This window comes from Myotis lucifugus, unplaced genomic scaffold (genome assembly GCF_000147115.1).
Source record: "Myotis lucifugus unplaced genomic scaffold, Myoluc2.0 scaffold_3614, whole genome shotgun sequence".
Classification (NCBI taxonomy): Eukaryota; Metazoa; Chordata; class Mammalia; order Chiroptera; family Vespertilionidae; genus Myotis; species Myotis lucifugus.
In genome coordinates this window covers 2,294-14,844 of record NW_005874662.1, presented here as the reverse complement: position 1 = coordinate 14,844, position 12,551 = coordinate 2,294, and the positions used below count along the sequence as shown (strand labels likewise).

Below are 12,551 nucleotides of genomic sequence, written 5' to 3'. Positions count from 1 at the left end.
CTCCCCCGCCTGTCGGGGTAAAAGGTCCCTCCCCTGGCTGTCCTGGGGCACAGGTCCCCCCCCTGCCTGTCGGGGGTCAAAGGTCCCTCCCCCTGCCTGTCTTGGGTCAAAAGGTCTCTCCCCCTGCCTGTCCCGGGGTCAAAAGGCCCTCCCCCTGCCTGTCCGGGGTCAAAGGTCCTCCCCCTGCCTGTCCTGGGTGACAGGTCCTTCCCTGCCTGTCCTGGGTGACAGGTCACTCCCCTGACTGTCCTGGGTCACAGGCCACTCCCCTGCCTGTCCTGGGTCAAAGTCACTCCCCTGCCTGTCCTGGGTCACAGGTCACTCCCCTGCCTGTCCTGGGTCAAAGTCACTCCCCTGCCTGTCCTGGGTCACAGATCACTCCCCTGCCTGTCCTGGGTCACAGGTCACTCCCCTGACTGTCCTGGGTCACAGGTCACTCCCCTGCCTGTCCTGGGTCACAGGTCCTCCCCTGCCTGTCCTGGGTCACAGGTCCTCCCCTGCCTGTCCTGGGTCACAGGTCACTCCCCTGCCTGTCCTGAGTCACAGGCCACTCCCCTGCCTGTCCTGGGTCACAGGTCACTCCCCTGCCTGTCCTGGGTCACAGGTCACTCCCCTGACTGTCCTGGGTCACAGGTCACTCCCCTGCCTGTCCTGGGTCATAGTCACTCCCCTGCCTGTCCTGGGTCACAGGTCACTCCCTTGCCTGTCCTGGCCACACCGGGTCATGGGTCACTCCTGCTCCACATGGCAGATGCTAAAAGTTTCCAGCACCAGCTCCTGACAGGGGGCTCAGCCCTAAGGGAAGGGGCTTATTGGACGTGAACTCTGGGCTAAGAAACCCTGCGTTTTCCCCGGGTTTGGGGCACCTGGGTGAGATGCCTGGACAGTGGCTGGGAGAGAAGCAGCAAATGGGCTCTGACATCCTGGTTGGGGATGCTGCCCCTGCCGGGGGTGCGGCTGACTCCCCATCTCCCTTTCTGGGTGCACATTCTCCCTTCTGGAGTGAGAGTGGGGAGCAGGCTGTGCAGCCACCGGTTGAGGAAGGAAGGAGAGGGACAGTTCAGTCCTACAGAGTGGGGGTCCCTTGTCCAAGGCCCCGGGACTTCGGGGAACCACAGCTGGGACTTGAGAAACAGGACAAGGGCGGGCCCTGCGCAGGCAGCAAGGTTTCCTGGTCCCTGGAGGGAAGGGGGGGGCCCTGCTCCCTCCACGGCTGGGTCTGGGCCAGAAGACAGAGCCCAGCTGCAGGTGCCTTTGCTGGGCCAGCTGGGGCGGCGGTGACATGGACACCTGTGTGGCCAACCAGCCGAGCCAATAGCTCCCATGATGGCCCCACCGTCCCCCAGCCCAGCACACAGACCAGAGCTGGCTGCTTTTCCGTGCCGCACCCCACGGACAGAGGCCTGGAGGACAGCTTCCCTGGGGGCCCTGCGTCTCCGTGTGTTGTGGGAAACTCGCACGTGCGAAGGGGGGTCCCGTTCTTGCAGTAGCCCGAGGTGGGCGCGCCACTCGCCTGCGGCCAGGCGTCCTCAGAGGCCCCGCTCCCCATCCCTGCGGAGGGCGTGGGCCCCAGACGGAGCCGCCATGCAAGACTTACTGTCCAGCTCGTACTGCGTGAGGCTGGGCCGGCTCAGGTTCCGCATGGAGAACAAGGCTACCGGTTGGGGAGGCGGAGGGAGGGGCCGGAGGGAGACAGCAGACAGCGGAGGTTAGTACACACGCCCCTCCACGAAGACCCCAATGCGGGGGGCAGGACAGAGAGAGGGGAGGGGTTCCTGAGGCTGAGCTAGGCGCCAGTGCTTCCCTGCCCCAGTGTGCGCTGGTCTGAGGTCACGGGGTACCCTGAGCCCCCTGGGCCCAGCATCCCTGGGGACATGCTGGGGGAACCCTCTTGCCCCAGCTCATTCCCTGGCCTCCGCTCCTGCAAACCACCATCAAGCAGTGGTTGTTAATTTCCTCAAAGGAACCAGGAACTATTTCCTACCAGGAAACATGACTATGAATCACAGGCAATAGAAAAACCACCAGCAAAATAAACAAACAACGCAGGCCCCGGATCTGCTACTTCCGAGGTTTTCTATTAAGGCGCCTGAGCTGCGCGGTCCATCACTGCGTTGTCTGCGAATCCTCGCTCGGAGACAAGGCCGGAAAGGCTCAGGGGAATTACGGGGGGAAAATTCACAGCGGAGAGGATCTTAAACGGCTCTGCCCCTCCTGCTAGCCTCTGTTTTGGTGAATGGTCCCACCTCCCACCTGGGCACCCAAATCCTCTGGACTCCTCCCTCTCCCACCTGTTCCTGTCCCTGTCCCCGACCTGAGTCCGCCATGGAGCCCATGGCATGTCATCTCCGATACCGGCCCTCAGTCCCATCCTGAGCCGGCCACCCTGGCCCCAACCGCACGCTCCTGCCCATGCTCCTGCATTAGCCTCCTACTGGCCGCCCTGCCTCTGGACCCCATGGCCAGCCAGCATGCCACCAACGCAACCCTCCTCGCCCCCAAATGCAACAGGTCATTCCCTCGTGACTCTCCCTGGGAGTCCCCCTTCCCTAGAGGCAGGCTGGGTTCTGAGGAGCCCAGAGCAGAACAGTGACCTCCCTGGACCCGGAGGGGGCCGGGCTGCTACCCTTGGGCGGTGACCAGGCTGGGCTTTTGGTCCTCCTCCCCCACCTCAGGCCCTTTGCACATGCTGGGCTCTCCCTGTCCCATTGGACTGGTTGCCATGGAATCCTCCATCAGTGTCCGTCCCCCTGGGCAGCCTTTTCCCACACCGGCCTAGGCTCTCGGGGGCTACGTCCTCCCCAGCCTTGGAGCTCTGAGAGGGCAGGGACCCTGTCTGCTTTGTCCACGGTGTCCAGGGCACAGAGAAGGTACTCAATAAAGACTCGCTCAGTGACCGAAGGGCACAGGGGTGAGAGGCACACATGGGGGTGGATGGCAGGGTTTCGGGTTAGAGAGATTCCAGGAAGCTGAGAGCTTTAGGCAGGCGAGCCTGCACCCCCCTGCCCCCCCCCCCAGTCCCGCAGTGTCACTCACAGGTCAGCTCTGTCCACCTGGCCCCCGGGTTGTTGATGCCACGAAGCGTGAAGCCCCTCAGACCCTCGTACAGCAGCTCGCGGTACCGGATCCGGAAGCCCAGGAGGATGCCATTGATCTTGTCCTCGGCTGGTGGCTGCAGGGAAGGGAGTGGGGAATGGAGAGGGGCCGGGACCATGCAGCTCACCCTCCTCCACTCTAATCCTCCCTCCCTGCCCCGCCTCAGAGCAGAGACTGAGTCTCAACCAGGAAAAGGAGTCAAAATGACACTGAGCCTTTTTAATTCACAAGGCATTTCCAACACGGCTATTTCTTCCTCGCAGCAGGCCCTACGAGGCAAGGAAGGGCAGGAATCACCGTGCCATCCCACCTAACGGAGCAGAAAGGCAAGGCTCAGAGAGGTTAAGGAACTTGCCCACGGCCACACAGCATCACTGGGGCCCAGCCTGATCTGGATCTTCTCATAGAGCTGGACCTTGCCTAGGAGCTGCCTGACATGGTCACTAGCCACCCTCAGCCTGCTGGTCCCTCTGCCTGGAGTTTCCTGATAGCCCAGAACAAGGGCAGATGTACCCCCACCCTCCCTTCTCCCCTCCCTCCCCGAACCTCGATCGTGTCTCCTTTGCTTTCTGCTCTCGTCCACAGCTGAGCAGAACAAGCTTCAGGAGACGGGGAAAGCTACTTTTTATGACACCTCTCTTAAAAATCCTGCTGAAACCACTCAGCCCTTTATTTGATCCTTAATTGCATCCCTAGCGGCTGCTGGCACCTCCCAGCCCCTTCACCACCGTGGCCCCATTTAGGTCATTTGAGGGATGTAGCCTTGGGCTGGGGGAGGGCTTGGGGGTCCCACCCGGTTTTCTCTTTAAGGACTTTCCCTTCAGGGGGGCTGCAGGTGGGCTGAGGTTGGTGCCCGGCCCCTCCCTGCTGCTGGGCCTCACCTGCCATCGGATCAGCACGGAGGTGGTGGTGTGGGGTGTCACCGAGACGATGGTGGGCGCTTCGTCGGGGGCTGGGGAGAGAGGCAGACAGGTGAGCTTTGGGGGCTGGGACTGAGGCCCCCTGGGAGGACATTGAACTGTGGGCAGCTCCGCCTCAGGTCACCCACCACCCCAACTTCTGCAGAGCAGAGGGCCAGGGTGAAGGGAGAGAGAGGCGGGGACCTTGACCACAGTGCCCCCTCCTCTCTGTTCAGAAAGCCACAGGCCTCTGCCCCTGCCCCTGAGGCCCCCCCACTCCCATTCACTGGTTTTCCGGGGTTGGCCACCAGCTTGAGAGCTATCAGAGAAGAAATGCACTAGGAGCCAGGCTGGCTGTGGGTGCTGAGCCCAAGGCCAAGGCCCCCTCTGGCCCAGCAGGCCCCTCCCCCCCCAAAGAGGTCACCTAGTGCTCAGGAGGTACCCAGTGGACCAAGAGAAAGACACCCAAGGGTGGGGGCACTGACCGGCCTGCAGGGTGGTCAGCGGTTCCGACTCCTCGCTGAACTCACTGTCCCCGATGTCATTGGTCGCCTTCACTCGGAACTTGTAGGACGTGAAGGGCTTGAGCCTGTAGGGGAACCGGGCTCAGTGAATGGAGGTTCCCTAATTGCCTTGCCTCGTCATCTCTGCACGGGGCAAGGGGCAGGGTTGTGGATCCATTGCACAGATGGGAACACTGAGGCTCAGAAAGAAGGTCTGTTACATGGGACAAACAGGGGCCAGGCCCTGAGCTCCCAGGCTGATCCCTAGACCATGCCAGCTTGGGGTGCGGCCACACCTTTAGCTCCATTATAAGCCATAGGTCCCCAGGGGGATGGTCCTCAGGGGGGATGGTCCCCAGGAGGGACCATCTGCATATTTCTTGCCTCGAAGGAGGAACACAGCAGATCCCCCTCCAGGAACTGCCACCCCTTTCCCGAATTCAGTGAATTTAGGAAGGGCCGCGGCTCTCAAGAGTTAACCACACTTCATCTCTATCAGCCTCACTTCCTCTCCAGGCAAACGGCTTCCTTTTTGATTTACTGGGAGGAAAGTATCGCTCAAAACTCCCGGTCACGACAACTGGAGCGTAAAAAATACGACCCACTAGGAATGCTATTGAAGCCAGAGTCGCGGAGTGGAGTGAAGCTCCCTATTAAAGATGAGGCTGGAGGAGCTGCCTGGCTGGGAGAAACCGCTAATGAAGGATGGAGCGCACCTCGCTGCGGGGCTTCTAGGCTCCGGAAATGGATAATGAAGAGGCCGCTGTAACAGGCCCCAGAGAGAGGAGGGCGGTTAGGCCAGAGCTGCGGGGCTGAGCGTGCTGGAGAGAGGTCTGGGGGGCAGAGAGAGCCCCCCTCGGGGCACTGCACGGCGGTCCAGGCTGGAGGCGTGGGGCGGAGATGGGGGAGACTCACCTGTCCACCACGCAGGCCGAGGCGTTGTGGCTCACGGAGGCCGAGTGCAGCGCCCACCTGCCGCTGGGCAGCTCGCGGGTCTGGACGGAGTAGTAGCGCACGGGGGACAGCCCGTCGCTGCCCGGCTCCCAGGACAGCAACACGCTGCGCGCCTTCACGTCCTCCTGCCGCACCACGGGCTTGCTGGGCGGCTGCGGGCGGTCTGCGGGGGGCCGGAGAAGCCGGTGAGCCGGCGGGCGGGGGTGGGGGGGGGGCGGAGGAGCAACTTCTCAAGTGGGGAAAGGAGGTGCTCTGGGCTCAGGCCTGCCCCCCTGCCCCACCCGACAGCCAGCACCTGTGTGGCTCCTGGCCGGTGGCAGCTGGGGCGGAGCAGGCCCCTTTCAGGGGAACTCCCAGCCCAGCCCTGGATTCTGAGAGAGCTATTCAGAGTCATCCCTGACGGCCTTGCCTCGCCATCTCTGCTCGGGGCAGGGGTGCTGATCCATTGCACAGATGGGAACATCAAGGCTCAGAAAGAAGGTCTGTTACGTGGGACCAACAGGGGCCAGGCCTTGGGGGTCCCGAGCTCTCTTAGGCAGTCAGGCACGTGAGCCCACTTTCCATCCCAGGCCAGCGCAAGGTGACCCTGGCCAGCTGAGCCCAGCCGTCCATGGGGAGAGGGTCTGAACACCTGGGTGGGTGGGGGCGGGGCCTTCAGCTGCCCTTCAGGCCTCCCCAGCCCCATGGGCAGTCACCTCTCTTCTCGGTGGTCACCACCAGGGCCTCGGCGGCCTCGCCCCAGCCCTTGCGGGTCTGGGCGGTGATGCGGAACAGGTAGACCGACTCGGGCTTGAGGCCGGTGGCCGTGTACTGGCGGGCGCTGGGTGCCAGCACTTCCACGGAGGCCGTGTTGGCGGTGGTGGCGTTGAGCCGGTGTGTGATCTGGTAAGCTGGGGGGGGGGGGGAAGGGAGAGGAAGGACATGGGCTGAGCTAAAAAGCAGGACACGCGGTCCCCCAGATCCCCAAGAAAGGGTCATTCCTTCCTCGGCCACCCCAACGTCTGCAGGGGACCACCTTGGCTGTGGTCCGTCTGCAGGAAGCCCTCTTGGTCACTCTTGTGTCCTCAGCTGCCTGTGGGGAGTGTGCCAGCAGGGGAGGGGCATGGACAGGGGCACTGTCCACAGTGTCTGTGACCCACTTAACAGCCTCAGGTGAGGCAAGGGAGGCTCAGAGAGGCCAGGCCACCTGCTAGGAAGTGACTGAGCTGCAATTCCAAACCAGGTCACTCCAAGTCCAGTGCACCTGCCTTTCCCCGTCTCCAGTCTGCCTTCTGAGGCCCTGATGCATCTGATCTGCACGCCCCCGACCCCGCTGGGGGCGGGGGTTAGCTCCTGTGAGCATGGCTTTGCTGAGCCAGCCAGGGCGCCCCCACCTGGTCATACATGGGAACAGCGGCTGAGGTTTTCCAGGTGGCCCCTACACTGGGGACCTGGGACTCTTGGGGGAACAAAGTTAACCGGTGAGCCCCGACCTTGACCTTGCCCTCCAGCTGCTAATCTTTTTTTAAAAATATATTTTATTGATTTTTTACAGAGAGGAAGGGAGAGGGATAGAGTTAGAAACATCGATCAGCTGCCTCCTGCACGCCCCCCACTGGGGATGTGCCCGCAACCCAGGTACATGCCCTTAACCGGACTCGAACCCGGGACCCTTGAGTCCACAGGCCGACGCTCTATCCACTGAGCCAAACCGGTCAGGGCTCCAGCTGCTAATTTTACAGACTGAGCTTTCTGGTGGGAGAAACATGATCCAGACCTGTTCTTGAGGGGATGAGATGGGGGCACCTCCTGGCTGGTTTTCCTCCCGCCAACACCGGATGTGCCTCCTTTACACCTTATGCCTCCTCCTTCCTGTGGCCGGGGCACGGGAAGGGGAAAGGCTTACCGAGAATGATGCCGTTGGGGGCAGCGGGGGGCTGCCAGATCAGCCGCACCGACGTGGTCCTCACCTCTGGGAAGAGGATGCCCATGGGTGGTCCCGGGACTGGGGGGACAAAGAAGAAGCAGGTGACAGTGAGCGAAGCTGCTCCCCAGCCCTGAGCCAGGTCAGCTCTGGCAGAGCAGCGTGGTGGGGGGCACGCAGCTGAACAAAATCCATGGGGCGCTGCTCTGTGCCGGCACCGTGTCCTAACACAGTGTCCGCACACGAAGATGCTATCGGAGGTCTCTGCCCTCAACATGGGCATGACTGGCAGGAACGAGGAGGGACCTTTAGCTTGGTCTGTGCACATGTGCACACATTAGGTCCATGCCCTCAGCGCTGGGCAAGGAGGTCTGTGCTTTATTATTATTATTTTAAATATATATTTTTATTGATTTCAGAGAGGAAGGGAGAGGGAGAGAGAGAGAAACATCAATTATGAGAATCATCCATCGGCTGCCTCCTGCACGCCCCCTACTAGGGATCAAGCCAGCAATCCGGGCATGAGCCCTGATCGGGAATCGAGCTGTGGTCTCCTGGTTCCTAGGTCAATGCTGAGCCACGCTGGTCAGGCAGGTTTGTGCTTTAGAAGGTGCCACTCTGACTTCCTGCCCCCATGGGGTGAAGTGGCTGGGGGAAGGCGGAAGGGGACATGGCCACCCTGAGCCCACACCACTCCTCTTTCTAGACCTGGAATCCTCTGCCCAGACAGGCCCAAGCCTGCTCCCAGGGTCTGCACAGGCCTGCCTCCCAGGCCCACCCCTGCAGACGTGCACCTCTGGAGGGAGGGGTGGCTCTTTGGTGCGTGCGGGTGGGGGACGGAATGGCATGGACTGGAGGAGAGGAAGGAGAAGCCCTGGGGGAGGGGCGGGTGGTGGTGGCACTCCTCATGTGATGCCTCAGTACGCCCAGAAGTCTGAGGTTTCTAAACTTGAACTTGGCCTCCCAGGTCATATGAGGATATATTTGTCAAGGTAGGAGGACAGGACGTATTCAATTTAACAGCTCATTAGCTTGATTTATAACTTCAGACTCTATGGACATAGGGTGTTTGGGTTTCCTCTTGCATTGCTGTCTGGACCCCACAGATGTCTGTGGGGGGTGGTCTGTGAGTACGTGTGTGGGGAGAGGGAGCGGGCAGAGGACCTGACCGTCCGCCTTTGCCGCAGGGACGAATGCCCGCAGCCCCGTTGGCATCTCTCTTGTGCACACAGGACCAGGGGGCTTGTGCCCAGGGAAAATCAAGCCCTTCCCTCCCACAGACCTCAACTCAAAGGCGAACCTGCCCCAGGTGAACGGGACGTCAAAACAGGTGCAAAGTGTCTATTCTGGACATTTGTCCCAGAGAGAGAGAGAGAGAGAGAGAGAGAGAGAGAGAGAGAGAGAGAGAGAGATCAGATGTCAAACTGCCCCTGTGTGGTCCTTCCGTCCTTACAGAGGCGCACTCTGTAATCAGCCTCCCCCCCAGGGGGTGGTGACCCCCAGCGACCGGCTTCTCCCAGGAACAGAGGGTGACCCAGAGGGGCGGGGCGGGGCAGGGACGGCACTCACCGTCATCCAGCGTCCGCTCCAGGACCGGGGGGCGGCTGGGGCTGCCGTCCCCGATGCGCGTGAAGGCCAGCACCTGGACCTCGTAGAGCACGTACTTGCCCAGGCCCGTGAGCTGGACGCTGAGGGACGCGTTCCCTTCCACCAGCCAGACCCGGGGCTGGGGGTCCGAGTCCTTCTCCCTGTACAGCACCTGCCGGAGCCCAGCGCCGGGTGAGGACCTCGCCGCGGCCTGCCTCTGCCCTGCCAGCCCGTCTCCTAAGTCCCCTGCCCACGGGCCGAGGGGCGGATGGAGCAGGTAGACTTGGGCTCCTTGCAGTGACTTGGCCTCAGGGAAGCGTGGGGAACTGGGGGGGGGGGGGCAGGGACCCAAAGACGCACTCAGCCAGGGAGCTGGGAGTTTCCTTAGAGAGCACCCAGGTAGGAAAACAGGCCCAGAGAGGGCGTGTGACTTGCTCAAGGTCACACAGCCAGTAGTGGCAGAGCCGGGACCTGAAGGCACATCTCCCGACTTCTAGGCCAGGGCTGGACTAGGCAGGTAGGTACGGCTTTGGGGAGGGATTCTAGAAGGTGATAGAAACTGACGCTGCGCCCATCGGAGCTGAGAGTGAGGCTTGGGGCTCCCAGTGTGGCCTCCTGGGGGAGGCAGAGCAGCCCCAAGGACCCCATGCCTTCCCTGGAAACCGCCCCCCCGCCCAACCCCTAAGGGAGGACTCTGGTTGCCATGGCGACCGGTGGATGAGAAGCCAGACAGATCCCTTGTGCCCACTCTGGAGGCAGAGACTGAGCCCCAGGGGGCAGGGCACCGTGGATGGGGAAGCCGGGTGAGAGCCTCGGCCTCCTCCCGACCCCGGAGCGGGACTCACCTTGTAGCCCAGCAGGAGCCCGTTGCGCTCGGCCTCGGGGACCGGGCTCCAGCGCACCAGCATGCTGCTGGAGGTGGTGGCCAGCGCAGACACGTTGGTGGGGCCCGAGGACGGGACTGAGGGAGAAAGGGGGCGAGGAGGATGGCGTCAGGACCTAAACAGGACCCTACGGTGGACAGGAGGGGAGTGGGGCCCGGGGAGAAAACGGGGCTCAGTCCCCAAGGAGAGAATTTCCCTCCATGATTCCTTCTGGCTGTGGCCCGTCACAGATGCTGTTTCTTCAGGTCAGCTGCCCCTCCTCTGCTCAGGCTAACGGTGGGATGAGCCTGCATTTCCTTCCAGCACAGCAGGGAGGGCGGGCAGGGGCCGGGGTGGGAGGGACCTGTCATTTCCAAGGTGCCAGGACAAAGCCACAGGGAGGAAACCACACGTGGACAAACAAGGTGGCCTGCAGGCTGGGGGCTCAGATTCTCTGAGTGACCCCCTGCCAGGCCCCTGTGAGCTGCTGGTTGTGTTTCTGGAATGTTCTGGGATATAAGCCAACCCCTATTCTATTTGGGGTCTGTGCCCCATTTTTTTCCCCAGACCCCACTCCACCCCCTAAGGCTCTTTCAGGCACCCTGGTGCCAGAGTTCAAGGTGAGGGCACAGAGTGGGGGACAGTGGGCACAGCGTGAGCAGCGGGAATAGCCAAGAGACAGGAGATATGCAGGGCTCTGCTGGGACGTGAACACAAATAGAACCACTGCTCCAGGTTTGTGCCCTTGGGCAGACCTGAGGGCAGAGAGACAAAGGTGGGGGTGTCCCGGCCACAGACCCTAGGAAGCCACGGGGTGGCTGGCTCGAGGGGGCGGTACCTGACTCCCGCGTCCTGCCCATCACCACCTGGCTCCAGGGCCCGTTCCCGATGGCGTTGAAGGCCTGGACCTGGACGCGGTACTCCGTCCACTCCTCCAGGTCCTCGATGGTGTACTCCCGCTCCACACGGTCCAGGACCACGTGGCTCAGCACCCTGCCGTGGCCATCTGCCCGGCTGTATTTAATCTTGTAGCCCACCGACTCGGGGTTCCCGTTGTATTCCATCTCCGGGAGGGGCTGCAGGAGAGCAGGGGTGGGGCAGGACAGCTGTGAGGCCAGGCCCACCCTGGGTACAAAGCACTGCCTGTGCCTCCTCTTCCAGGGAGCTCCAGGATTACTCCACCCACCGCCCTGAGATGGTGAAACTGCGCTTCTGACGGCCCCCGTCTCCCTATCTCTCCGCGCCAGGCTCCAAGGAGAGGCAGCACCCATTCTTCATTGTGCTAAGGGAGGCAGACCCGGGAGGCAGGCCCACCAAGGCTGTCTGCCCCACACACAGATGAGCAAGGCCCCGTTGGCCCTGGCTGTCTCTACCACTTGGCTCCCTCACCCAGGCTGCCCACGTGCACTTACTTATTGCCTACAACAGGCCTGGCCTAGCTCATGCCTGCCCTGGAGACCGCATCCCGCGTGTGGACGGGCACCAGTCACTGTTAGGAAGTCCTTCTGCCCAGCAACCCTCGGTCTCTCCTGCTGTATTTCAGTCCCTTTCTTCTCGTTTGCGTCTCAGTGAAGGGGAGAGATGTATTCCTTTCCTGGGCCTACGCCCTGGCTGGTGGGACTGTGGTCTCTGGCTCCAGGTCGTTTGGATAAACTCGGGCAATGCTGACACGCAGTAGAGGTGTATGCACGTTGGGGTAGCCGGGGATCAGAAGCAGGTGTCCGCCCAGGGCCACCCTTCAAATTCCCCTCTGAGGCTGGCAGAGATGAGCTGGGGAGCCTTCAGCCCTCACCCCCCCTTCTGCATTCCCACGGGCTCCCCACAACCTAAGCCACCTTCTCCCATTCCCCGGCCTCACTCCCCACATCTTCCCTCCTGCCAGGCCCGCTCCTGCACACCCAGTGGAACAGACCAGAGACCATTGTACAGCCATTGGGGGCGGCCGTGTGCGCATGTCCCTTCCCTGCCGGGACATGAGCTCAAACAGAACCACAGCTCCAGCTTTTGAGCCCTTGGAAGGTCCTGAGGGCTCTGAGTTTTGGGGACCAGACTCCCCTACCAGGCTGCGGACAGGGCTCAAAGCCGGACTTTGAATAAAGCATCCAGAACAGTTCCTGGCGGGAGGGAATGCCCTCAGCACGTTAGCATGGTTTCCTCCTGCAGGGTCACCTGGGGTAGGGGTAACCCTGATCTGTGGGGACAGCCTGAGAGCCGAACCCTCCCCCTCAAACTCAGAAGCAGCCCTTACCTGACATCTGAATCCCAGACCCACCCCTGGGAGCTGTGTGGCTGTGGGTGAACTCCTAACCTCTCTGAGCCTCTGTTTTTTTTTTTAACTGCAAATTGGACTGATAATGTGTCCTTTGCGGGATTTCTGGGAGGATTAAATGGAATTAAAAATGCAAAAATGCTTGGCACAGGGCAATGCTCAATACACTTGCTATGATGGCTGATCAGGCACCCTTCCAGGCTGGAGGTGGGAGAGAGAAAAGGGAGCTGTAGGTACTTTGGGGGACACCCCCTTTGCTGTGGCCCCTTGGAGGCAATGGCAGGTGATAAGGATGGAGGAGACGTCCTGCCCGCTGCCCTTGGGGAGCCTCACCGTCCAGCGGAGCCACAGGCTGGTCTCACTGGCCGTGCGCAGGGTCACGTTGGCCGGGGCCATGTCGGGGGGCGCCTGGAGGGTCTGGATCTTTCTAGAAGGCTGGCTGGGAGGGCTGGTGCCCACGATGTTCACCTGGCGCAT

The 12,551-nt window shown here is 61.8% G+C and overlaps 1 protein-coding gene across 1 annotated transcript; it reads right to left on the bottom strand.

The window, feature by feature from the left end:
- Positions 1-1,360: 1,360 nt before the first annotated feature.
- Positions 1,361-12,551, bottom strand: LOC102439418 (protein sidekick-2-like; the record flags this gene model as incomplete). The annotated part of the gene is made up of 12 exons (XM_023749197.1): positions 12,408-12,551; positions 10,644-10,881; positions 9,788-9,903; positions 8,925-9,114; positions 7,338-7,436; positions 6,148-6,342; positions 5,414-5,615; positions 4,481-4,584; positions 3,978-4,048; positions 3,037-3,172; positions 1,598-1,654; positions 1,361-1,551 (listed from the first exon to the last, which is right to left on the bottom strand). Coding segments are annotated over exons 1-12 (1,743 nt in total), but the record flags the coding sequence as incomplete, so codon positions are not given.